Source organism: Leopardus geoffroyi, chromosome D4, assembly GCF_018350155.1.
Source record: "Leopardus geoffroyi isolate Oge1 chromosome D4, O.geoffroyi_Oge1_pat1.0, whole genome shotgun sequence".
Classification (NCBI taxonomy): domain Eukaryota; kingdom Metazoa; phylum Chordata; class Mammalia; order Carnivora; family Felidae; genus Leopardus; species Leopardus geoffroyi.
In genome coordinates, this window is record NC_059342.1 from 85914971 (window position 1) to 85940053 (window position 25083).

Here is a 25083-nt window from a genome sequence, read left to right on the forward strand (position 1 = left end):
AGAGCCAGAAGGAAGATGACCCACCTTGAACTCCAGTGGCTTTTGTTTATGGAGAAGCTAGCAAAGAATGCTCTTTGAAATATCACTGGATTACGTAGTTTGTAATGAATTTGAGAATCTTACTTTGTTCAGCAATAACATTTCAGGAACAAGACAGCATAGTGCAGTGAAAACAGCACAAGCCCTGGCGGCAAGAGACCTGGGTTGGGTTTTCCGTCAGCTTTGGAAAACTGAAAGGCAGAGCTGGTGGTGGCTACGGTCACCCTCCCGTCCTCACAATTCCCAGGTGCCTCTCCAAGTCCCTACAGAGCTTCAGGCTTGGAAGCCCAGTCGCTGGAGCTGGTCTGCACATGGGACCAACAGCTTTTCACCTGGAATGACAATTGCTTGACCTCCAGAAAGAATGGAAGCTACAGTGTAATCTATCTTGTTCTCTATTTTAAATCCACAATCGATAACATACGTATTTCCTACCTCACAGGGGGAAGTAAAATATAGGAGGGAAAATCCACCTGGGAAAACACTTGTTCGAGTTGTCTGTGCCTACCCAGCCATAGAGCATCTGGTGGGGGGAAACGGGTGGTCTCTGTGTTAGCAGTGAAACAATGTGTTTGCCACCTAATGTGGCCCCAAGAACAGATCACCTCTGCTGATTTTTATGTATTTAACGTATTTAAAGAAATCAGGACTTCCGATTTTGCTGTACGTTGAAATGCTGAGTAGAAATAAACCCAGAAAATGTGTCCAGATTCAGTACAAATTAAATCAGATTTATCTGCAGCTTCAGTTGGGTCCGTTTACTGGAAGTCAGGCACATATTAGGTTTTCTGTGGGAGAGCTCAGTTGTTTTAGACATTCTGCAGTGTGATGCTAACTCAGTTCTGCTTTATCTTTTTTTTTTTTTTTTTTTTTTTTTGCATCTCAGGGTTATGGTACAGTCTACTACCTAAATTCACCCACAACAGTCCATTTGTACGACTGGGGAGCTAGCCACACATGATTGGTTGGGTTGGTCTCTCCTATACCTGAATAAGGGGATGGCATGATAGTGATGGGTTTGCAGTGACGCTGTCTTGTGTTGTTAGAACCATAAGAGTCCTTATAGCAAATCCACCAACTCTGTTCCCAGGGCTCTTTTAGAAGGAGGTGCTTGGAACCTAGTACATAGAATAGTGATGGAGGGTCACATCCCAGGTAGCAGGCACTTGGGGCCAATTCAAGCGTTTATACGGTGATTTTCACACCAGTTCCCCTCCAGCCTTTCCGCGGAAACGTGCGGTATCCCAGAATGCTTAAGACAGACTCAGGTTTGAGTCTTGGCTGAGCCACTCCCTAGCGGTGTAGTCTTGGCTGAGCTACTCACTCTCTCTGAAGCTCAACATCCTGGAAGCTATGCATCCAGAGACCGATCTTGATTCTGCCAGTGAAAGGCTCTGGGTTGATGAGGCCCCTAATGAGCTCTAATCTTTTCTGATTTTGTGGTCTCCTCTTGATCCCTTGAGAAGCAACCTGAGCTGATGATGTTCTCAGGAGAGAAAGCAGCTAGAAATGCCTACACCTTTTGGTTTCTAAGGATTTGTTTCGGGCAGGGCCTTGCTGTGGCAGCTGGTGCTAACACTGCCTGTCCTCCTGTGACCAGTCTCGAGGGCGGGTGCCGTGGCAGGAAGACTGGCATGTGCCCGGCTGTGCCCGCACAGAGCCGAGGGACAGTGTCCCAGGCCTCCTGGACCATTTGGGGAGAAGGCCAGCACTGAGGCTCCATCCTCTCTGTTCCCGTGCCTTTTCATGACCCCGGCAGTATTCCTCTATGGCGGACCTGAGTGATGACCGTGTGCGTGTACGTGTGTTTATGTGTCCAGGGCACACACGTGGAGAAGGAGGTCAGGGGATGTGTGAGTGTTAGAAAGTGGAGAGGAAAAGGGGAAGGGTGGACAGCAACAGCCGGCCCACCAGGAGACAGGGCCACAGGGAGGGCCGTTTGGCATAGGCCTCATCAAAGCATCATCCTTACTGAGACGCCCCAGGTCTGGCCAGACCTGAGGGAGGCAGGACAGAACCCCAGTGAGACACCAGGGAAGCCAGGAGCTGCCTGGGCCTCCCTCCCTCAGGCTCTCCGTGGCCTGGGCCTGGCCCGGGGCCAGGCTGTTACTGTCTGGCTGGGAACAAGCTGGTGAGTGCGGCTCCAGATAAGCGGCCTTGGCTCCCTCAGTCCCCTGGGGAAGGGTGAGCTGTGGGCTGAGTGACCCAGACAATGAGGAGAAGAGCGGATGGCTCTGAGGTTATGGGATGAAAGGTTCAGGAGCTGCCAAGTCTTGCACGCAAAGGTGTTTCTGGCCCAGTGCTATCCTTGGGAACAAAGGACCTCATGGGTGAGAGCACAGAAGAAGGTTTTGTCTTCCAGGCGCAGAACCTGCCCTGGAGCTCTCAGAACAGTACTGATAAGAGCTCCCTGCTGATTGGCTGAGAGGCCATTGTCTTTTCCTCCGGGTGTCATCCAGCCCCAGGAAACTACTGGGCCCTCCCTGCCCATTCAGCTTCCACAGGTCTGGCTGATGACATCTGGAGTGGGGAGGTGGGTCACAGGGAATCTGTTACCAACAATCACTACCAACATTTGGGAGGGCTTTTTTTTTTTTTTTAAAGATAAATTGTGTCCACATGAAGTCACTGCCATTCCCTCCCATGAAGGTGTGCTTCCTTAAGTGGGAGAGAAAGTGGGTTTTGGGGTGTGTGCAGGGGCCTTGGAATGCACACAGACCATGATGGACTGTGAACGTGAAGAAGCAGGGGGTCCAGACCATTTGAGGTGCCCAGAGTAGGGCCATGGTCCCAGGACTTTGCACAGACTCATCTCCATCAGGGACTGACTAGTAATTCCATTGTCCAACTCCTCGGTCCACCTGGTAGACTCTTCCAGATCATTCACGGAAGTCCACCTCTGTCCACCTTTTCCCTTCTACTCCAGGCAGACTCAGTCACGCGTGCCACCTTAGTGTCCCCATAGCCCCTCCTTCACCACTCTGCAGGGCACTTAGCACACCATGGTATCACCACAGTGACTGCATAGCCCATGATTTTCGCTGCATTCCTGATTTCAGGTACCTCGTTGTGTTGGTCCCATCAGTTCTTACAATGTTCTGGTAATTTTGGCCTCGATAGATGCTCCCCCCAGAGAAATCCTTTGTCAGATCTGATGTGCCCATCTCGGGGGGATGGAACTGAGAGGACAGAGGAACTGAGAGGGACTGGATACATCCCAGTGCATTCACACATCTTCCACCTCCTCCAGACTGAGTTCCTGGAGGTTGGCACTGTAGCTTTTACCAACTCCCTGAAGCCCGGTGCTGTGACCGGCACAGAGTAGGGGCACCTCCACTTTTGGCTGCCCCAGGTGACATAATATCACATGCCTGATTGCATTGAGTTTCCCCAACAACCCTGCTGTGTCATAACTCCTGCCCCCATTTTCCAGAGGAGAAAATTACAGCTCAGGAGAGTGAAGTAATTTTCTCACAAGCAGACCACTAATAAGAGGTGGATGCAAAGCTAGGTCTTTCTTTCTACACTCTATCCCTCTCAGCTCAGTTCAAGCTCAGGAATGTCCTGAAATCATGGATTCAGAAACCAGAGATGCTTAGGCAAGAAGAGGTCTGTTGGGTAACCATTGAGGTCAGCCAGGCTCACATCACGAGTGTAACATTCAACTGAGCCTTCATTTGGTGCCCAAAGGCACGTTTTACCCTCTGGGCATTCTATCAAGACATATTAGCACGCTCTGCCCGCTCTTTCAGAGCTTCTGATTTAAAACAGACACGTGTACAGAGGAACCAGTCATCTGCTGTAGAAAGCCAGTGCTAAAAAGGGACTGTTTGTTTATTTCAATCTCCTTGCTTTAAGATAGAGAGACCAAAACGGAAGGAAACCCAGAGCTACCAAGTACTGAGACTTTCCATGGGCCCAGCACCATGCCAGACACATTTTTTTTTTTTTTCCCAGTATTTCATCTAATCTTTGGGTAGGCATTATTTTAATCTATCCCTAACTGACAGATTGAAACAGAGGAAACGGAGGCTCTGAGGGGCAAGGTGACTGGTCTGATGTCCCAGAGCTAACCAGGGGGGGAGTCAGAATTTGAATCTAGGTCAGTCTCTTCAGAACTTACGTTCTCAACCTGCAAACCCAGCAGAGGGCTTTCTTGCGCAGTGCTGCAGGCAGGTGCTCCCGGCCACGGGCCTGCACAGTGTTGCCCTTGTCTTTTGCATGGGCCACCCCCTTCTGGAATTAAGAAGAAGCTGCTCTTCCCAGTACTGGTGGTTATTTTCAGAAGTGTGAAATAAGTGTAAAACAGGATACTTTCAGTAAAAATATCTCCCTGCTTGTATAATGAAGTGGTACCCAAATCACTGACTTGGAGCAGATAAGTGGTTAGTTTCGGCAAAGATGAATCCCGTTCTCATCTGACAGCCCATGTGGAAGGCTCATACAGTCCTGGATGGATGTGAGGCTGAGCTTCAGGGGGCTGGGCTTGTGCTCCCCCCAGACTCTCCGAGCACAGAGGAGTCAGCCCTAGATTTAAAGTGACAAGGCCTGAATTCCAATCCAGCCTGAGCAGGCTAAGCCTGTGAGCAAGTTACTTATCTTTTCAGTTAACCTTCCACAAGGAGCTTCAGGGGTTAGTGATACAATCAAGATCCATGGAAATACCCAACGCCGGTACCTCGGTCAAGCTTTCAAGCTTGCAAACGTACCAAGTCACCACGTTTGTCCCCCATCACCATATTCTGAAAATTACCGTATTTAAGATGAAACATGTATTTAAGAGTATACGGAATCGTCACTGAAAATCCTAGACAGCAGCAGACTCTAGGAAGTGTATGGAAAGTACTCCTTCCCATCCCCTAGCCCCTACGACGTGTTTATCATACCTTTGCCGTGATAACACGTTCTTTTCCTTTGACTGCTGGTTTCTTTGGTGAGCATTTATCAGCTGCCAGTTCTCTGCCAGGCACAGCACAAGAGCTTACAGGAGAGACATCCTGTTGCCAACACAGAGCATCTAACACAGAGCTCCGAAAACTACGGGCCTGGGGTTCTTGCCCGTCAGAAGCCAGAGAACGTTTGTTCTCTTCTGAGACTCTCCTGGTTTCCTGGTTCTACCTTGGAGCATCCGTCTAAGGCACGCTGCCCCCACCCCCCCCCACCCCCCCAGGCTGCCACGGCTTGGCCCGAGGGATCGCTGGGGGATTGCGCAAGTCTGTTGGCCCGGCTTCAACTTGCCGTGGCTTTTCCCCCACTTGTGGTCTCGGCCAAGGGAAGCCTGGCGCCTGGCTCTGAAGCCCAGATGGTGCGGGCTCCCTCACGGAAGGACTTACCCGACGGCTTGTCTGTGGAGGACGGGAGGCTGGTGAGGGTAGGCATGGTGGGCAGGGGGGGAGGCAGCACCTTCAGGTTCTGGTCGCTCTGGATCTCGTTGGTAGAGATCTGGTTGATGATGCGATTGTAGGGGGACGGCTGGTAGACCCGGGGTGGGGTGACGGGGGGCGGCTGGGGCATGGGCCTGGCCGCGGGCACCCGCTGGCAGTGCTCCTCGAGCTGCGCGATGATCTCGGACTGGTTGTGGGCCAGCGTGGCCAGGTGCTGGTACTTGTGCTCCAGGTCCTTGTACTTGCTGGCCAGCTGCAGCATGTCGGCCGTCTGGTTGAGGATCCTGTTCTCCAGCTGGGAGAGCTCCAGCGCATTGTCCCGCTTGCGGATGATCTCGTGCAGGAGCTGCATGTAGAGCTGCGTGACCCGCGAGTTCATGTTGCGGCTCTCCTTGCGCAGCAGCTTCACCTCGCTCACGATGCCGCCGTCCACCTCCACCAGCTGCTGCAGCGTCTCAATCTGCCGCTTCTGCTTGAGCAGCTCGCTGTTGAGCAGCTCCAGCTCCTGCTTGTGCACCCGGTTCTCCAGGAGCACCTCGGGCTCCTTGGAGTTGACGCAGATGGCGCCCGTGACCCGCTGCTGGGGCACGATGAAGGTGTAGGTGCACTTGTCCGAAGACTCGCCGGCCCGCTTGTACCTGTTCAGGTAAATGAACTCGCCGGGCGAGCCCTCCTCGGCGCCCTCCAAGCCTTCCTTCTGGCCTGCCGCTGCTCCCACGGCAGCCAGCAGTCCCAGCCACCAGTATGTCATGCACAGCGGCCTCATGGTCCTTGCAAAATGGTGGTTCCTCTTGGCGAACGGAGCCTGTGAAAACCTGAAAGTAAACAGAAGGGAGATTCAGTAACGGTGCTGTCACTGCCAGCGGCCTGTGCCATAAATGAGCTCAGCCTTCTCGCCAGGCAGATCTTTCCAAAAATGTAGCTTCAGGAGGCAGCCCTTCTGGAAGCAGCAGAAGGAGACAGGCAGGTCTCAGCAGAGGTCGAGGGGAAATGGGAGGGGGCCAGGGCATCTGGAGGCAGGAGGCCACAGCCCTGCCACTCCCAGAGCCAGCCCCAAAGCCCAGCCCCGTCGCTGAGCTCCTGACCCGAGCCTGAACACCACCTGAAGGCAGCTCCCAGCTGGGGCAGGGAGGCAGAGGAAAGCTTGTCCGATCTCCCTTCTCTGCCCCACGCTACCCAGGCCATCACATCTCCCCATTCTACGTGTTCCTAACCCTTGGGCTTTCCCTGGGTAGCACGCGTCACAGTCGTGGTGAATAGGAGTTCTGTGTGATCTCCTCTGCCGGACTCCATACTCCATGAGGGCAGGTGCTGGGTCTGATTCCATCCTGTGTCCCCAGGATGCTGCACTAAGCAGGCTTTCAGCAAATATTTGTTAAATGAACGAATCACTGCACGCGGTATGGAATGTGTTCAGTTGGTAGTGGACAGTGTCAATGGAAGGATGTGTCCAGCCGCATGGCTTGGGTCTGTGTGTTAGCCAAGCTCCCGAGTCCAAACAGGAACAAACAACTGAGCTCTTCTAAATCCAAATATTTGTGATAGCCAGTAACGGCAAGGTCCCGGCCACTGCGACGTGATTAAAGCAGGCGGAAGCGGAAAACAGACGTGTGTGTCCAGATTTGTTTCAGTTCTGCTCTTGGACCATTCGTCCCTTCACTAGATAGCCATCAGACGTCTCTGGGGTGCCAGGCAGCATGCTGGCTGCTGGACGGACGGCCACAAACAGGCCAGAGGCAGCCCTGCCCTCACAGGGCTTATGCCCCGTGGCACAGTCCCTGGAGAGCCGCGGAGCAGCATAGCATCCGCTGTGAAAGGGTAGAGCAGGGAACTGACCTAATCGGAGGATTCAAGAAAGCTTCCCTGAGAAAGTGACCTTTACGCTGACCCTCGGGGGATGAGCAGGATTTGGCCAGGCCGAGAGGGAGGGGACGGACGTGCACGGATCCCTCCCCTCGCCTGCTCAAGGACAGCGCTCCAGCAGCAATCCCCCACCTCTCCTGCATGATCGCATTTTTCCTATAATCATGCTCTTGTTTCTCTCAACTTAAAGAAAACCCGTCCTCTCTTGACCTCACATCCCCTCTCCGGCTCCAGTTCCATTTCTCTGCTCCCCTTGTAAAAAGCAAAACCCTCTAAGGAGTTGTCTGTACCCAGTTTCCAGAAAGTCCCTGTCTTCTCTTTCTCTCTTGAGCCCACTCCCATCGGGCCCGGCCCCTCCCCTCCACTCTGCGTGCTCTGGACAGGATCACCAGCGTCCTCAGTTGCCAGGCCCGGTGACCAGGTTTTGGTGCTCATTATGACTTGCCTCTCCGCACTGGGTGACATGGTCGGTCGCTCCCTTTTTAGACTCCTTTCCCAATGGTCACCCTTTCCTCCTCTTTCACTGGCTGCCCCTTCTGTGTCTTTTGCTTCTTCATCCTCTTGTTCCTGTCCTGGGGGACTCAGAGCTCAGGCCTCAGACCTCTTGTTTACCTCGGTGATCTCATCCGGTCTTGTGGCTTCCAGGCACTGCTAACTCCCACATTTATTTCTTCAGCCCAGACCTCCCCCTTTGACTCCAGACGCATCCATCCAACTGCTCCTTTGACATTTCCACTTGACTGTTTACTAGGCCTCTCAAACTTAACTTGTCCTAAAGTGAACTGGCATCCCCATACCTCCATCTGGCGTGTTCACCTGCCATGTTCTCCGATGTTGGTAAATGGCAACTCCATTCTCCTGGTTGCTCATCCCAGCAACCTTGAAGTCATCCTTGACTCCTTTCCTTCTTTCATACTCCACCTACGTCTAATCACCACCAGCTTGTAATAGCAATATCCAGGGCATATTCTCAGTATCCTGCTGCTGCCCCCCACCTCCCCTATACCCGGGCACAACCCACCTTCACCTCTCACCTGGACCGACCTGGTCTGCTGCTGGACCTGCCCCTGCCCTTGCTTCTTGCAGTTTATCTTCAACCCAGCAGCCAGAGTGATCCTTTAAAAAAAAAAAAAAAGGAAGGAAGAAAGAAAGAAAAGTCTGATGTTGGGGCACCTAGCTGGCTCGGTTGGGTAAGTGTCCAGCTCTTGATTTCAGTTCAGGTCACGATCTCGCGGTTCATGGGATTGAGCGCTGTGTCGGATTCCATGCTGACCGCACAGAGCCTGCTTGGGATTCTCTCTCTCCTTCTCTCTCTGCCCCTACCCCACTCACGCTTGTGCTCTCTCTCTCTCAAAATAAATAAATAAACTTAAAAAAAAAAGTCCGATCTTCTACTCAGAATCCTCTGGGAGACCCTCATCTTGGAAAAAAGCTTAGATAGTCTCTCAGGCTCTCCCAACCTGGCCCCCCTCCCCCCCTGACCTCATCTCTGACTCCCCTCATCCTTGGTCATGCCGCTGCAGCTACCTCGGCCTCCTCGGCAGTCCTTATGCGCTCCAAGCACACTTGTGACTCAGGACCTTTGTACACTGTTCCCTGTGTGGAACACTCTTACCCCTCTTTCCTCATTGCTCATTCCCTCACCTCTTTCAGGTCTTTGCTGAGATGTCACCTTCCCAGGGAGGCCTTCCCTGCTTATTGAACATTGTGACTTCACCACCTTCCCCTCCAGGGTCCTCATCACCAGTAGACATCGAACATTTCCCTACCGCACCCCGTGAACGGAGCCGTCACGAGGGCAGGGTGTTGTGTGCTCCACTCGCAGTGCCAAACACCTGACCTGGAATATGTAGGCACTCAATAAATATTTGTGGACCTAATGAAAAGGCACACCTGCCAGCAGTTGCCACATAGTGAGGAGGGCGATGGGGAGGCGGAGCCAGGGGATCCCATGCAGGTGGCTGCCAGAGGGGACACCACCCACACAGGAGGAGGCCGTTCATATTTATCAGTAACACCCATAGGATCTGTTTACTGAGTGCTCACTGTGTACCCGCTCCTGCTCAAAGCATTTACAAGCATTTTCTACTTTAATGAATTCTTGCAAGGTAGATACTATTAAGATTCTGTTGTTATTTCCATTTTACAGATGAGGAAACTGAGACTCAGAGAGGCTAAGTGACTTCCCTAGGAGCACACAGCTGGAAGGGGGCAGAACCGGGGATAATTGGAGGGGTCAGGAAAGCTTCCCTGATCTGATCTCCTGTATTCAAGCCTTCAAACTCTCCCTGAGTGCACAGAAACGTACTTAATCCAGTCTTTAGTAGTAAAAGACAAAACAAACAAACAAAGTGTTAGCATCACCACTTTCTGACTTCACATTAATTTATGCTAAAACCAGCATGACACAGAACCTGAAGGTTTTGTCTTCCCCTGGCCCTTCTGGGGCTTCTCTGGTGAGCAGCCCAAGTTCAGGGTCCACCTTGTGCCAGCTGGTGCGCCGTTACAAAACAGACCCTGAGCTCCCCAGAGCCACTTGGAACTATTTTCTGCTTGAATGAGAAAGTCTAAGCATGGTTCCAGGGCCAGTTCGGGCCTTTGGACCAGGCAGAGAAAGGTGTTCGGCAGCCTCTGCTGTGGGTTGGGCTACGTAAGGTAGGGCTGCAGTGACGTTACTGGAAACCAGGGTAAGTTTGTGAGTGTTTGCCTGGTTTCCAAAGCGCTCCGGCTGCTCCTGCACCAGCCCACGGCCACTCCCGGCCCAGAACAATGGTGAGGAGCCGCACCACAGGCTGGGGCGGGCAGGCCGGGACTGCCTTCCCACGGGCCGCTCACCTGAGGCAGCTGCTAGTGCCGGTGCTGACGCTGGTGAGGGCCTCTGCCTTGGCCAGGAAACCTCCAGGGACACGGGGAGGCAACCTGGCTCCAGGAAAGGGTTGGCTTCCCAACCTTCCCAGGCCTCAAGACCTGGCAGGGTGTCACTGTTTATCACTGAGGCCTGTCCCCTCCCACATGTGGGCTCTCAGAGCTTCTCCAGCAAAACCTGTGCCCTTGGGCTTGAGATCCTAAAGGCTGAGCCTCTTGTACGAAATGGGGGTGATCCAGCCCACCTTGCACACTACATAAGGGACATAGAAACGCTACCTCAACTAGAGATGGGAATAACACGATAGTGTGGCGGACAGCAGGGCCGGACTCAGTGAGGAGCGCCGACCATCCCCCGCCCAGGAGATAGCACAGTTGATTACTCGGCTTCTCAGAGGAGGAAGTTGTACCTGTCACAGGAGCTGGGCCCTGAGCAGGAGGCGTGTCTGGCCTCCCCTCTCAGCCCCGAAGCCACCCTCTGGTCAGACTGGGTCCTGGCTGCCTTGCTATCTGTCCCAGGATCTCACGTGATGCTGGGCAGGAGTGGAGAAGCAAGAGACGGGCAAGCTGCCTTTACACAGCATTTGTTGTGCTTGTTCAGTTGAAAAGAGCACCACATTTGATCATTAACACTCACACAGGTTTTCAGGTTCACAAGGCCCTTTCCATACACATTGTCCCATTCAGCCATCCCAACATTCAGAGCTAGTGACTTGGGTCATACCATTTTGAGGGTGAGGAAATTACAGCTCGAGAAGCTGTCTGGTATCTTTCTCAAGATGGCACTGCCAGGGGTGCCACCACAGGTGAAGTTCACGATTCTGGGGCTTCCTGTCACTTTTTCATGGGGTCTGGGTTTGGTGTGAGTGACCTGGGCCCAGTGGGTTAGAGAAGGAACAGGGTGCCGGGCTGTGTCCCTGACATACGCTGCCACGGACGATCTACTGAGGTGGTTGTCCCCCCCACTTCCCTTTTGTAAATGGGGACACTGAATCCCAGACAGGCTAAGTGACTTTCCCAGGAGCATAGGGCAGATAAGAGCCGGAACTGACCCAGCTGAGAGCTCGGGTCAGCCTGACACCAAGGGCTGTACTCTTTGCACTGCCCTTGGCTTTGGAGTCATTTGTTTTCCCTTAAGATTCTAACGCCCCTCTCCAGTGTTTCTGCTGCTTTGGCAGTTCTTAATGGGCAGTAATGAGTGCGTTTACTTTTGCTTTCCTGATATTTATTCAACTAATTGCACCCCAAGAGAAGTAAGCCTCCCCAGCATTCCAGCCATCTTCGGCCGGGAGAAGGACTCTGTTCCAATCAAAGTGGTGCTCCTCACTTTCTTCCTATGACCAACAAAGAAAAGCAACTCCCAACTATTTTCCTTGGCTTCAAAATGAAAATAAAAACGATTCTTAAAATTGCTTTTCCACATTGTATTGTGAGGAGTTTCCATTATGTACGGGTTTCCCTCCCCACAAGTGGAGCTGGTGTGACTGAGCCACGTGACGGCCCCTGCACACTGGGAGGCGGCCTCCCCAAGGCTTGGGTCCCACCCAGCCTCCAGTGGGCAGCTCCGAGCGTCCCTGCTTGGCCTGGTGCGGTGGGGCCACACACTGTGTGTCCACATCCCACTCGGCACCGCGGCACTGCAGCCCAGGCATGGGGCCACTTTGTGGGAAGAATCATTTCTAAAAGATGGAGCTCTGTGTCCTTCCCTGCAGCAGAAGCTGGTGGCCCGGGGTTAGGAATGAGAAAAGTTCAAACACTAAGGATAATAAGTACAGTCAGTTGTCACTATGACTCAAGCGTTTTATATACATGATCTTACTTAATCCTCCCAACAACCTCAGGAGGGAAGGCCTGTTATTTCAGGACTGCCATGCCTGGTGGCCCAGGTTGTGCACTATGCAACTCTAGGGAGCACAGCTTACATTCACGGTCTTTGTCGTTTTGGATATTTATATTACAGCCATTTTCTAATTCCCACAAAGATGCTTTTAAGACTAACGGCAGAGCTGACAATTATCCCCATTTCCAGGTGAGGAAAACTATTGAGAGTCTAAGACCATGAGTCATTTTGCCTATAGTCACAGAATTACTAAGTAGCAGAGCCAGTAACAGAACCCTAAAATATGCCATGCTGAATATGTGGAAAGAAAAGTGCTGGAGTGACAGGACACTGAAAAGAATTGCTCTCTGACCCCTGTAGGCAAGGGGAGAACAGGAGAGCTCTTGGGATCCCCAGGACTGCCAACCCCAGGGAAACCTCCAGATTCAAGCCAGCTCTCAGGGTGTGCCTCATGACCAGTCCAGGCTGTAGTGCTATGTGAAGGGGTCACAGAACCTACCTCTCCCTCTGTCGCCAGCCCTAACCCCTCGTTCTGTGATCACGGAGGGCCAAATAGTCCAGGCCAGAGGCCCTGCAGGAGGCCTGAGAAGTGGGCCTCTGCCAAGGCAGTATAGGAGTCTGGAGTTGCCGCCTGGCCCCAAGTGTGCCCGGCTGGCCCCTGACGCCTGGCTTTGGGGAAGCTGGGACCCTGAGCTTTGCTCGAGTGAGTCTGATGGACCTGAGCACGAATTGTGATTGTTAAGGCAACATCAGGACAGAGAGGAAAAAATCAAAACTTCAGAGTTGACAGTTTTTCCTATGAAAGCTCATTGAGATGTGTGGTGTGCCGGTGGGGTGGTACCCAAACCAACTGGTAACCCAGGATGTGGGAGGGATCCAGATAAAGGAAAATTCCAGAAGAAAGGACCCCAGAGCGTCCTGCTGACCACCTGACCAAAGGCGTAGATAATAACACCCCTTGTTTGTTTGTGGTAAACTCACCAGGTGCCCAGTGTGCCCTTTCTCATTGGCGCTTACAGCCCTATGCATAAGGTTGGCCCCACTTGAGGCCTGTTATCTTATGGGATTATTGATAGCACCCCCTTTTACTTTCAAAAGTGTCCTAATTGGGTACCAAACTATATGGTCCCCTTACATCCAGAAGAAAAGAATCAACATCTGCATTTTTGCAGTAGAGTAAATCCAGATCTAGAAAGGTCAGGTCACCTGTCTAAGGTCCCTTGAAATCAATACCACGACTGGGATTCAGCTGTCAGCTGCAATATCCACGCCCCCACTTCCATCAAGATTGTTTCCCCAGCCAGTATGAACAAAAGGTGCCTGTCTGCTTCATGGCCAGGATGCAGATTGCTTCTTAGTCACTGGACTGAATCAGTAGAAAATGGCTTTCAGGTCAGTACAAGGGGGAGTTTTGTTGGATGTTAGAAACCGCTTCCTGACTATTCAAGTGGCGAGGCCCCCAAACGGGCATCTAGGGATGAGCAGTGGTGTCCTCACCTTAGGAAACCTGAAGGGACTGTGCGTCACTTGTCCTAGGTGATTCACTGCCAGCCCTGGGGGCCAGGGAGGGAACAGCCACATCTCCAACTGCCGTCTCCTCCCAGCCCAGGATCCTGTGATTCATTTCCCACCAGAAGCCCATGTGGGCACCCAAGGAGTCTGGAGCCAGTTCCCAGACCCTGCCAGCTCAGCTCTCATAAGACCTTCAAATGAGCCATTTGTTCACCCATCCATCCTTCTGTCCTTGAGCCTTCCCTGCCAGCCAGTCATCATGTGCTGCTACAGCCTGGGTCCAGCCCTGTCTTGGGTGGCGGGAGCACAGGCATGAGCCAGAGAAGCAGAGAGTGTCAGATCGGAGAGATTTTCCCGGAAGAGAGCAGTGGGGGGCTCTCATGCTCCTGTCACTGGTGAGCTGCTGGCTCCAGGGAAGGGCTGAGTTCATGGAGAGGCGGGTTGTGGTCATGCCGTGAGATCATAGGGCAGGAGGGGATGTGGTTTAGGCCGCGGGGAGCTGGTTGCCTTTGCCGGGGGGACAAGGATGCTGCTGTTACTTTTTCATGGTGCATTATTTGGGAGCCATTTTGAGATTCCCCCAAAGCCCGCGCACCAAGCCCTTTGTGCCAGGAGCCCCAGCCAACGGAGCAGAGGCGGGGAAGGTCTGCAGAAGCCATCTCAGAGCCCGGCTTCTGAGTTGGCTGCTGCCTTTCCGGCGTGTGCTCTGGAGCCTTGGAACCGGGGGAACGTCAGACGAAAGGAAGAAGCCAGGGACTGGGGCAGACAGCGCTGCCCCCGGGGTGGCTTCCTGGGAACTTTGGGCCTTGCCTGGAGCTACTCGTCTAGGCCAGGCTGAGTGGTTGGCACCTAAGGCCGCCTTGGCCTGTTGGCATGGGCTCATCCCTTGAGACCTGGGACAAGCACGTTTTGTGCCTGGCTCACAGATCCCAGTGACTCTGTAAGTTAGGGCCTACATTTATTCTCGTGTCACAGACAGAGAGACAAAGGTAAAGGACAAAGTCACTTGCCCGGGGCCACAGAGCTACCAAGTGGTAAGGCTGGGCTCAGAACCAGGCTTGTCTACCCCAGAGCCCGGTTGCTTCCCCACACAATCCTAACTGGCCTCCCTGCCCTTGGTTCCTCTCTCCCCTGCACTCTCCATTGCAGGCAGCCCCAGGCCTGTCTTTCTAAAGCTCACATCTGGTCATGTCAGTGTCCTGCTGAAAAACAGCCTCTGTGGTCATGCTCCCTGCCTCTGCACATACTATTCTTTTTTGCCTCAGCACCTTCCCCTGTGTCTTGCCCGAAGCATTTCTGTCTCCCTCTCTCAGGTGACCTCACAAGTCTACCTCCCTGTGAAGCCACTGTCCACAGCAAGGGCCCCTCCTCGCCCAGCCCCCAGGGGCCGCTGTGGCTGCTTCCTGCATCCATCACAGCACCTAAGACACAGCTCATCTGGTTGTCCACTGAATACCCAATAGCCAGCATGGCATTTGGGTTCCTAAATAGGACTTCAAGGATTTCATTCATTCGTTGAGCATTTCCCCTGTTCCAGTCACTGTAATGGGGCTGGAGATAGAGTGGGAGCAAGGTCGGTCCCTGTTCTAAAGCGCCCACAGTAGTAGGTGGGACAGAGAGCAGGGGCAGTGGTGATCAGTACCCTGATGGGGTGGCTCAGGGGGCTGGAGGGGGGGTCAATCCAGCTGGGGGGGTGAGGATTGGGGGCACACAAGGTGGGAGTAGAGGCACTCCAAAGGGGCCTTGGCTGCACAACACAGACGGGAATTGTGTGGCACCATGGGGCTGAGAGGCTTGTTGGTCTGAGGCTGGCTGGCTTGCTTCATTTGTTCGTTCATTCATTCATTCCACACATCCCTTCTCTGCCTGGCCCTGAGTATTGGAGGTCCAGCAGTGACTAAGAGACACAACCTTTCCCTCGTGGAGGTTGGACTGGGGCTGCCTCAGGCAGGACTTGGCCCGTTCCTGGAGCTGAGCGGGTCTCGGGCACCTCTCGGCCATAACGATAGACTTCCTTCTGGGCTTTACTTGGATGGTCTGGGCCCTGCCTTTCTGGAGGACTGGGCAGCAGGGAGAGGCTGAGGCTCTGGGGCTCCTGGGCCCAGGAGAGGCTGGTCGGTTTCACCCGAGAGTAGACCTAACACAATAGCTCGATTGTGAGCCGCCTGGCTTCCCCCACCCGACATGTGAACATTTCTGTGATCAGAATGTGTCTTGCCATTGATGTACACATGTAGCAGGACATTGTAACGTTTTAACTGTCACTGCCCCCCCCCCCCGGCTGTTATTAAATCAGTCATATGGTTTACAGTCAGTATGAGAGACTATGGTTTTGTCATTGAAACTACCCTCGGCATGAGGTTCTGATGTGACCTGTCTATCACCACAAACTCCAAGTCACCAGTGGCTGAATAACACTTCTATTTGGGGTGTTTTATATAAATTCACAGAAAAGAATGCTATTCATTGACTTGCTTCATTCTTGAGATTTCCCCAGATTTTCCCACACTATCTTGAGATAGATAGTGTGCATCTATCCAGGATGGCAGCGGGCTGGGGTAGAGGGAGTCTAGATCTAGGTTTGAATCCTTGCTTTTTGGCCCACTAGTGGGGGGACATTGGCAGAGGTGCTGTGGCCTCTGAGCCTCAGTTTCCTCCTCTGTAAAATGGGGACATGCCCCCCTCTTTGCAGGTCTGTCCCTGTTGTACATTTGTGTGATTGTTAGATTCACTTTGTGGCTCCTTCCACTGGGCTGCGGGCCCTGTGAACAGAGCCCCTCCTCATCTGCTGTCAGTTGAGACCATTTCCGACAAAATGGACTGTGATTCAGAGAGGCCGGAAGCTGGGTGGACCTGCCTACGGCCGGCCACTGCTGTTTGTTCTCATGTGGCTGCCGGCTGTTGTCTCTCTGATGTCTTGTCAGGATTGCTCATGTGTGGCCCAGTGCAGACCATGAGGACCTGCGCTCTGATTCCGCAGCCCGTGGGGTCTCCACGTAGGGATGTAGGCAACCCACGAGTGGTCTCTCAGGCACACAGATGAATGTTTGCCTGAGGCTCCGCCCCACTGAGCTGGCCCCAGAGTCCCACGGAGCCGCGTAGCTGTGCTGAGGCTCATGTGTAAGAGGGGTGGTGATAATGCCTGTTCTGTCTCAGAGGCAGGCTCCTTTGACAAGCAAGTGATGCATCGAAATCGGGGAGGCACATGGTTTTCCGAGGGAGTGGTGTAAACATTCTGTAGGACGGCAACCAGAACAGACTTGGCTGCTGGGGGACTCGGTGACAGGGTCAGGAAAAGAGCAGTCGGGACACCTTGAACAGAGCAGTGGAATGAGTTGGGGAAAGACGTAGACTTTGGAGCTACACCCACACAATCAGCAACTGCGTGACCTTGGACAAGTTACTTAACATCTCTGAGCCTTAGCTTTCTCAGCTGAAAAATGGGATGCTAAACCTAGGGTTTATTGAGCGTTGTCTTGAGGATGAAATGATATAATGCATTGCCTTACTTAGCTCAGCAGGTGCTTAGTAAATCATTGTGGGTTGGAGGGGTGGATGGAGAAATGGCTTTATTGCTCTGCCCTTGAGCTGACAGTGGTACCATGCAGTCCCCTCCTGGGCCTTATGCTTCACACATTTTGTCTGTTCCACCATGATTGCCTGTATTGAGTGATAATTAATCTAATTTCTGTTAGCCAGGCCTGTGAAGTCAGTCAGCGCCTCTGCCTGGCCTGGGCTACCCAGAGAACGCAGTGGGCCGCCACCGTTCCAGGCCAGAGCAGGGAAACGTGCAGCTTCTGCAGCCCCAGAGGCCTGTGTTAGAGAAGCACACGTTTAACGTCGGCTTTTCAAAATGCTTCCAAGAGTTTGGGGAATCTGCCGAGACCTCTGGGGCCACAGGAGGGAAGACGCACCAGTGTCAGCTGGTGTAGGACCCACCAGCCTTGGCCCCCATATGGTCAGACTTGGTGATGGAGATGGAGTTGGGGGGAGGGGTCCTTACCCCTCCCCCTGCAACCCAGGACAGGCCTGGCACTGGTCTCCCTGCTCGGACCCCTCCCCCTGCAACCCAGGACAGGCCTGGCACTGGTCTCCCTGCTCTGTAGACCGCCTCCAGCATGGAGGTAGCTCGTTTCCTCACCTACCATGGTTCCGGCAGGAGACCAGCAGGCAGATGAGTGGTGCCCGTGTGGGTAGGAGGATGCTCTTACTGTAAGGTTGGCGTCAGATGTCCCCAAGGTCCCCCCACCCCCCTTAGTGTGGACGCAGTGGCCCAAATGGACATGCTGCCATTCAGTCCAGACGTAAAGGCCCCTCGGCCTCCCGGGGGGAGCCCCGCGTGGGTGGCAGTAGTGACCGCCACACTGGCTCGGCCTCGTGGGATTTTCCCACAGCCCTAGCAGGACGTCCAGGGTCAAGAGAGTCTGGGTCTCTGCTCTTCCATATCTGCCATCCTGATCGTCGTGGTTCACGACACTCAGTGACTAACACTTTCTGAGGGTTTGCCATGCAGCAGGCACTGTGCAAGGCCTTCCCGGACATGATCCCACGTGCTCCTCCTAGAAAGCAGTGGAGTGTGGTTCCGAGTGCTGGATTCAAATCCTGGCGATGGCACTTACTAACCACGGGGCCTTGGGCACATCATTTAACCTCAGTGCCTCAGTTTCCTCACCTATAAAAATGGTGATGAACAGCGGTACCTGTGTCATAGGGTGGATGTCATAAGCATCTGGCTCAGGATAAGTGCAACATGAGTGTAAGCAGTTACTAAGAGTTGGGTAGTGTTATTATTCCCATTTTGCAGAAGAGGAAACAGGTTTAGAGAGGCTAAGTGTTCTTAGCCAGAGTCCCGTGACTCCTAAGTAGAAGAGGTAGGATTTGAACCTGGGGCATGACTAGGGTGTTACTCTGCCTCAAATTGTAAAAATGCATGTGGGCATGTGCGGAGCATTTGGCCGGCTTCGGAAGTGGTATTCTCAGCTTTCCTCAGAGCCCTGGTGAAAGGAGATCCTTTTCTAAGTAACCGAACTGGCCCCTGGGAGCTCTCATAATCCCACAGCCGAGGCAATAGCTGACCCGTGACACACATATCACAGAAGGAGAAGGGAGGGATCAGTGAAGAATTTGTTTGGAAATGTTATCTAATGCTGAGTGCTTTCAAGGGACTCGGAATGTGGAGCCTGTGCTGTACCCCCTGCCAGGGTACCGGGGAAGCCTGATCCTCCCCTATTTCCCTGCCACATACAGCCTGCTGGAGACCTGGGCTACCGTCCGGTGCTAGGCGGGATCAGTCGTCCGTGGACACGCGGGGAAAGCCGGGGCAGCTCTCTGCCCCGAGCCCCAGCAACGGAAATCTCTAGCTAATGTGTCCCTTCTAGCTCTGGACCCCTTTGGTCCTGTCCTGCCCAGCTGAGGGGCGAGCAGAGGCTGCTGGGCTCCAGGGAACTTTCTGAACAAGGGTTCCCGGCTCTGGCCGGACAGCATTTACTTTTGCTTTTGCCTCAGCATAGTCTCTAACCAGGGTGCGTAGGAACCCAAAACTTAGAAATGACTTCCCACGTCCTTGGGCTACCCCTGCTCCCCTAAGCACACACCTACACACAGGCACACGCTCACGCACGCACCCCGGCTGCCGGGCCGTGCCCGGGAGCCGCCTGCCTTCACCCCAAAGGCTCTTTGTCTGAGGCAGAGCGGGGCTTGCAGATGAACAGCCCGTGGTCTCACGCCCCCAGAGCCCACCCTCTGCCCAGGTGTCCACGAATCCCACCCCGGGAGATGCCGTGTTTGACTCCAAGCGAAAGCAGGAGTGACCCCCCCCTCCGGGGTCCAGCTGCACACACCCCCAGCTGAAGGGGTCAGGGTTCTTGAACCCCCAGACATGGGGTCAGCTGCTGCCTCTTGCCCCCTGTCCCTTGGTGCCACAGTGCTGGCCCCTTACCTCTTCACTCCTGCTTGGCTCCCCGGGGCAGCTCCTCACATGCTTTACCCCAGCCGTCAGAAGGGCAGCCTGTCCATGGCCTCCAGGAGGGGTCCCCGAGTCGCAGGCCGGACTGGCCGCCGAGCAGCCCTGCCTCACTGGCCTCTGCTTGCTCTGCTCTGCTCCGCGGCCGGCCGGGCTTGGGCCAGGGATGGGGCGGGGGCTGGCCGGGGTGGGGGGGGGGTCCTGCGGGGGGCCACTTACAACCTGCCTCCTTTCACGGCGGGGGCCAGCGGCTGCCTCAGTGCCATGCTCTGCAGATCCGGGGCTCGGGCAGGGCGGCTCAGGGCTCGGGGTCCATCCTCAGGCCGTCTGCAGCAGCCTCATTTGAACTCCCCACTCCTTTGTGGAGCCTTTACATGCTGCCGGAGGAAACTGTGAGCACAGCCTGACCCTGGTTGGCTGCAGGCACTTCTCTCCACCCACCAGTGCAAGAGGATCCCCCAGGCCCCAGAAAGGCTCCGGGCCTCCCCTCAGCCCCAGACAGAGGCGGGCCGCCCGGTGATGTCACACTAGCTCCGGCCCCAGCTGGCCCGGCCCCTCCCGCCCCAGCCCGCTTTGGCGGCCTCCTTCCCTCCTTCCCTGGCAGAGCAGCTTGGCCCGCCCGCCCCTAGTGCGCCCTGCCGAGGCAGAGAGCTTCCCCTCTGACTCAGGTAATGGGCTCAGATCTGTGCCAGCCGCGCAGGCAGCAGGGAACAGGTCCTCCCCCTGGATGGCTCCCTCACCCCTGCACTGCCCCTGCGGAACCCCCGGGTGGGCAGGCAGGGCAGCCCCGCACAGATGGCCTCTGTGCGGCCGTGTGTAGAGGCCTTGCTCTCACCTCTAAACCCTCGGGAGGGAGCCCAAGGCTGTCTGCACAGAAGCCAGCAGGATCTGTGCTGACAGCTAGTGGGAGGCAGGGGCCGAGGACCCTGGAAATACCACCAGCTGGGGGTATGCACAGGAGAAATGCCCCATCATTTCCCACCTAGAGGACCTGATTAAGTCACGTCACCCATCTGGCATCCCTTTCATGTAATCTACCTCCACGGATTCCGTGGGATCATGCGGGAAAGGGGCTGGCGCGGGGCAAGGGCACCTCAGTGGGCTGGACTCAGCGCTCTGGACTTGGGCGGGCCAGGGGTCACGCTCCCAGAACCCCTGTGGTGACCTCACATCAGGCTCTTCTAGAAGCACATAATGGGAGTCCCCAGCACAGAGTCTGTGAATGTTGGTAGAGTTAGAGCAGAAAGGAGACAGCCCCGGACCCCCATGAAGTAAGCGATTCTACAGTCTTGTCAGCACCACAGGCAGAGGAGGGAGGCCAGCGAGTGCTGGGAAGGGAGCAGCCGGGAGCAGGTTTGTGTCTTTGCCTGGGCGACAGCTGTGGGAGATACTGGTGGTGACTCTTCTCTCCTCTTTAAAAAAGTTGAGTGATGGGGCGTCTGGGTGGTTAAGCGTCCGACTTCGACTCAGATTGTCATCTCACGGTTCATGGTTTGAGCCCCTCGTCGGGCTCTGTGCTGACAGCTCAGAGCCTGGAGCCTCCTTCAGATTCTGTGTCTCCCTTTCTCTCTGTGCCCCCCCCCCCCCATGCTCGCTCTCGCCCTCTTTCTCTCAAAAAAGAATAAACAATAAAAAAAATTTTTTTTTAAATGTTGAGTGATGATGGTGGTGGTGGTGATGATGTTTGGGTACAAATGGGGAGGGAGACTTCACCAGGGTTCTCCTTGCCCTCAGACGTAGCTGGGCCCTGGGCAAGCAGTTCCGCTGTGGTCTTCCACGCCCCGTCTTTGCAGGGAGCAAACTCTCTTTCTTGCCTCAGCTTCTTCCAGCCCGCTCAGACTCCCTCCCTTTTCCATCTGTCGGTCCTATTTCTTTTTAGAAGGTGAGTCCTCGCCAGAAGACCGCAGTATCTTACAGGCTGCAGCATTAGCCAGATGGTTGCAATGGACAGAAACGCCCCCGACAACTACCAGGGGGGGTCCCCGTGCGTGGTTGGCACAGAGGCCGTGGGAGGCGGGGGGCAGGGGGTTCAAGATCAGCAGAAGTACAGAGGATGGAGCTGAATCCTTCTCCTTGAGCAGCACCTTGTCAGCCTGGAGCCTGGCCTATTCCCTTCTCTTCCCCTTCCTCCTCTCCAGGATGTGTTTGTTGGGAAGTAGCTCTGAGCCGTCCTCACAGAGCCTGCAGTCAGGAGGGGAGACAGACAGACAGACACATGAGAAGTGCTGGGTACTAAGTGGGTATCTAGGCAGGAGGCCAGAGTAAGCCTGGCAGGGCAGTCAGGGCAGCCTCCCCGAGGAGGTGGTGTTTGAGCTGGAACCTGAGGGGTAGGTAGGAATTAGCGGGTGTGAGTTGGAGAGACGATGGTTCTGAGCAGAGACGGTACTGTGTAAGGACTGGGTGGCAGATGGGCTTTTTTGCAGATGGCCCCAACAGTCAACAATATCTCCTGGTCCAAGACCTGACACTCTGAGACCTTGACACCCCTCCCATTGAGAGGTAGGGCCTCTGTCCCCTCCGTTTGCATCTGGCTGGGTTTGTGACTTACTTGTGACCAATAGAATGCAGCGGAAGTGACACTACCTGGTATCCAAGGCTGGGCGAGAACAGGCAGTGCATCTTCTGCCTCATCCACTGGGACACTGTCTCTTGGAGCCCTGAGCCAAGCTAGACCCCAAGAAATCCCGCGACTCGCAAGCCACCATGCGGAGGCCGTGTGTAGCATGGGTCGCAGCCGACAGCCAGCATCAACCCCCAGATATGTGAGGAAAGCTGCCTCTCGGTGATTCCAGCCACGAGTCACCCCCAACTAGAACCTTCCTGCTGAGGCCCCAGACACCGGGACCTGAGTTGAGCCACCGTCCCATCCCGTAGCTGAATCACTGACCCACAGAATCCACGAGGGGAAGAGAATGGCTGTTCTAGGCTGCTACATTTTGAGGGTAATTTGTTACACAGCGGTAATAACTAGAGCGATTACAGGGAGTTCTTCCCAGGGGCCAAGACAAGTGCATTTGGCTGAGGAGAGAGGGGGAGTGTGGCAGAAGATGAGGCCTTGTTAGAGGTGGGACTTTATCCAAGGACGGCGGGAAGCCACTGAAAGGCTTTGAGCAACTGGCTTTTATTTCTGAAATAGGCACTGAGTAGAGACTGGGTTGGTGGGAACCGTAGATACGGCCTCCGGAGCTCGTGGGCAGTGGTTGCAGCCCCCTGGTGAGAGAGGCAGTTGGAGGTGATGGGACTCACGGGGCCAGGGGGGAATTCCCAGGACCCACCCTCCCGTGGGGACCGGTGCAGCCCAAGTCCCCGATGACCAGAGAAAATTTGCTTTCACAATTCACAGTCCCTAGGACCCCATCACGTGGGAGAGGAACACCAGGATGGCCTTGCCCTGTCCATGTTTGCACATCCCTTGCCCCTGTGGTGGCCGTGGGCAGTCGAGGATGCTGCTGGAGAGCTTGAGTTGTGGAGTCAAATTCTGGTTCTTCCACTCAGGTCCCACCCCATGCCTCACTGTCCTCATCTGTAAAATGGAGATGTTATAAGGATTGGCCTCCTGGGGCTGTTGAGAGAATTCAGTATGACGTGACACATTAAGTGTGGTACACAGTACATACTCAGGGGTGGCTGTGGTAATTTCCAGCGACTCCTTCCCCAGGGCCGTGAGTTCCCTGAGCACCAGGGCAGGTGTGGGCCGGGCCATACCAAGCTCTCCTTCCGTACAGCCCAGTATAGAGGAGTGAATAAATGAGTGACTGGCTGTGGAGGATGAGGGGCTGTGGCTCAGAATCTAACAGGCCTGGGCTCAGACCCCACCTCTGCCAGCAACCTGGGCAACGTTCTTTTTCTCTTGCAAACTTTGTTGCCTCATTAAAACAACAACAACAACAAAAGGGGCCCCCGGGTGGCTCAGTCAGTTGAACATCTGACTCTCGATTTCAGCTCAGGTCGTGATCGCAGGGTCACTGGGATTGACCCTGAGTGGGGCTCCGTGCTGAGCCTGGAACCTGCTTGAGATTCTCTCTCCCTCTCTCTCTCTTTTTCTCTCTCTCTCCCTCTGCCCCTCCGCCGGACATGCACTCACTCTCTCGTGCTCTCTCTCTCTCTCTCTCCCTCTCTCTCTCTCTCTCTAAAAATATAAATAAATAAAAAAACCTTAAATGTTCACTAAGTCCTTTTAGCTTGGCAGGTCTTGAACTCCAAATGCCATCTTTGAGGCAGCTGCCGAACCCCCTGCTTCCCAGCTACTGCTTTCTTCTGGGCTCCTTGGAGTCTCTCTCTATGTGTATACAATTTAGGGATTAACTAAGGATTTGAGGGGAATTTGTACAGTAATTTTGGAGCTCCCCTTCCTTAGCTATCTCCCTTCTGGCATTTTGCCCTTCAGTTTCCATCCTCGATGTCCAACTTCTTTGTCTTCTTCCCAGGCAGTAATTCTGCTGCATTCTGTATCAGCCCCATCCCCCCGTGTAGCACCACGAACAGCGGTGCCCTAGTGTGCTTCCTGTCTTTCGGAGACCCCGTGTCCTCTAGTTTCTGTTCTGCCTTGTTCTCAAGTGCTTTCAAGCAGTCTCGTATACTGTTCAGATTTTATCATTGTTATTGACCAGAGACTTAGTTCAATGCAGTCTACTCCTTCCATTTTGGTAACTGGAACTCCCCACATCCCAACTGGATCTGTCTTCTACCCCAAACCTCTTGTACTCCTGCTGCCGTCAGTGCCCTCGGTAACCCTATCCAGCTGGTTGGTGCTCCTTAATTCAGTTCTCTGCCCTCTCTCCTCTTGGTCGTAGTCTGTTGGGAAATATCAGCCCCAATAATTCTTAGATTCATTCAGCTCAGTGTACCCACCCGGGCACTAGAAGAAAGTGTTGTTCTCACAAGCCTTGCTAGAGCACCTTAGGTGGCTGCTTGTGATATGCTGGACGCCAAGCTCCACGTTTGCTGGACATCGTTGTTTCTCCTCTCGTGACCCGTGAGGGAAGTGTCACCATCCTGTTCTGGAAGGTACCTTCTGGAAGGTACATCCTGTTCTGTACAGGAAGACCGCGGCTCGGCGAAGCAACGTTCCTCGCGCCAGGCCACACAGCTAGACGGTAATGCGACTGGGATCAAGACCCACATGAAAGCTAGCACGCACACAGTTGTCCTGAAAACAAATAGCATTTCTTTCATTCAAACTTACTTTTTCTTGTTTTAAGGTCTCTGAAATCAGGAGGCCTCCTAAAGTTAACAGCACGTCAGGGCTAATTGGTAGCACTTTTTCTTTTTTTACGAGAACGGGACGCTGTCAACAGTGGATGACTTCTCAGAATGAAGGTCAAGGAAGTATGGCGGTGTTAGTGATGGGGCTCCAGTGAGGTTGACCGGTGATTGAGGGACAAAGAAGCAAGTCCGCTCCTCTCCTGGTTATCCAGTCTTGGAAAGGCCCAGGGGAGTGTCATCAGGAAGCCTGCGGAACTGCCAGAAGCCTCCCTCCATCCAGATTTAATTCAACAGCTGCCTCTAAGCTGAGACAGAGCCAGCCGGTCCCCTCCCCTCCCGGAGATGCCGTGGCCAGGTCCTGTGACTTGCCCGCCCCATGTCTGGCAGGGGAGCCACATGTTCCCTGGCCCGGG

General features: G+C 54.2%; 2 protein-coding genes across 21 annotated transcripts in view; one reads left to right on the forward strand and one right to left on the reverse strand.

Annotated features, from left to right (window-relative positions):
* The window catches only part of ANGPTL2 (angiopoietin like 2), a 34341-nt gene extending 14378 nt beyond the window's left edge, over nt 1-19963 (reverse strand). Inside the window, exons 1-4 of one of the 9 annotated variants that reach the window (XM_045469782.1) lie at nt 19442-19945; nt 10562-10684; nt 8331-8402; nt 5373-6238 (exon numbers count right to left, since the gene is read on the reverse strand). In XM_045469782.1, coding sequence (XP_045325738.1) covers nt 5373-6189 — 817 coding nt within the window. In that variant the 5' untranslated portion in view covers nt 6190-6238; nt 8331-8402; nt 10562-10684; nt 19442-19945. Of the gene's footprint in view, nt 1-5372; nt 6239-8307; nt 8403-10561; nt 10744-19441 lie in introns of all 9 variants that reach the window. The other 8 variants (XM_045469778.1, XM_045469783.1, XM_045469784.1 and 5 more) reach the window with 8 other exon arrangements.
* The window catches only part of RALGPS1 (Ral GEF with PH domain and SH3 binding motif 1), a 276400-nt gene that overhangs the window by 155707 nt on the left and 95610 nt on the right, over nt 1-25083 (forward strand). The window lies entirely within an intron of this gene.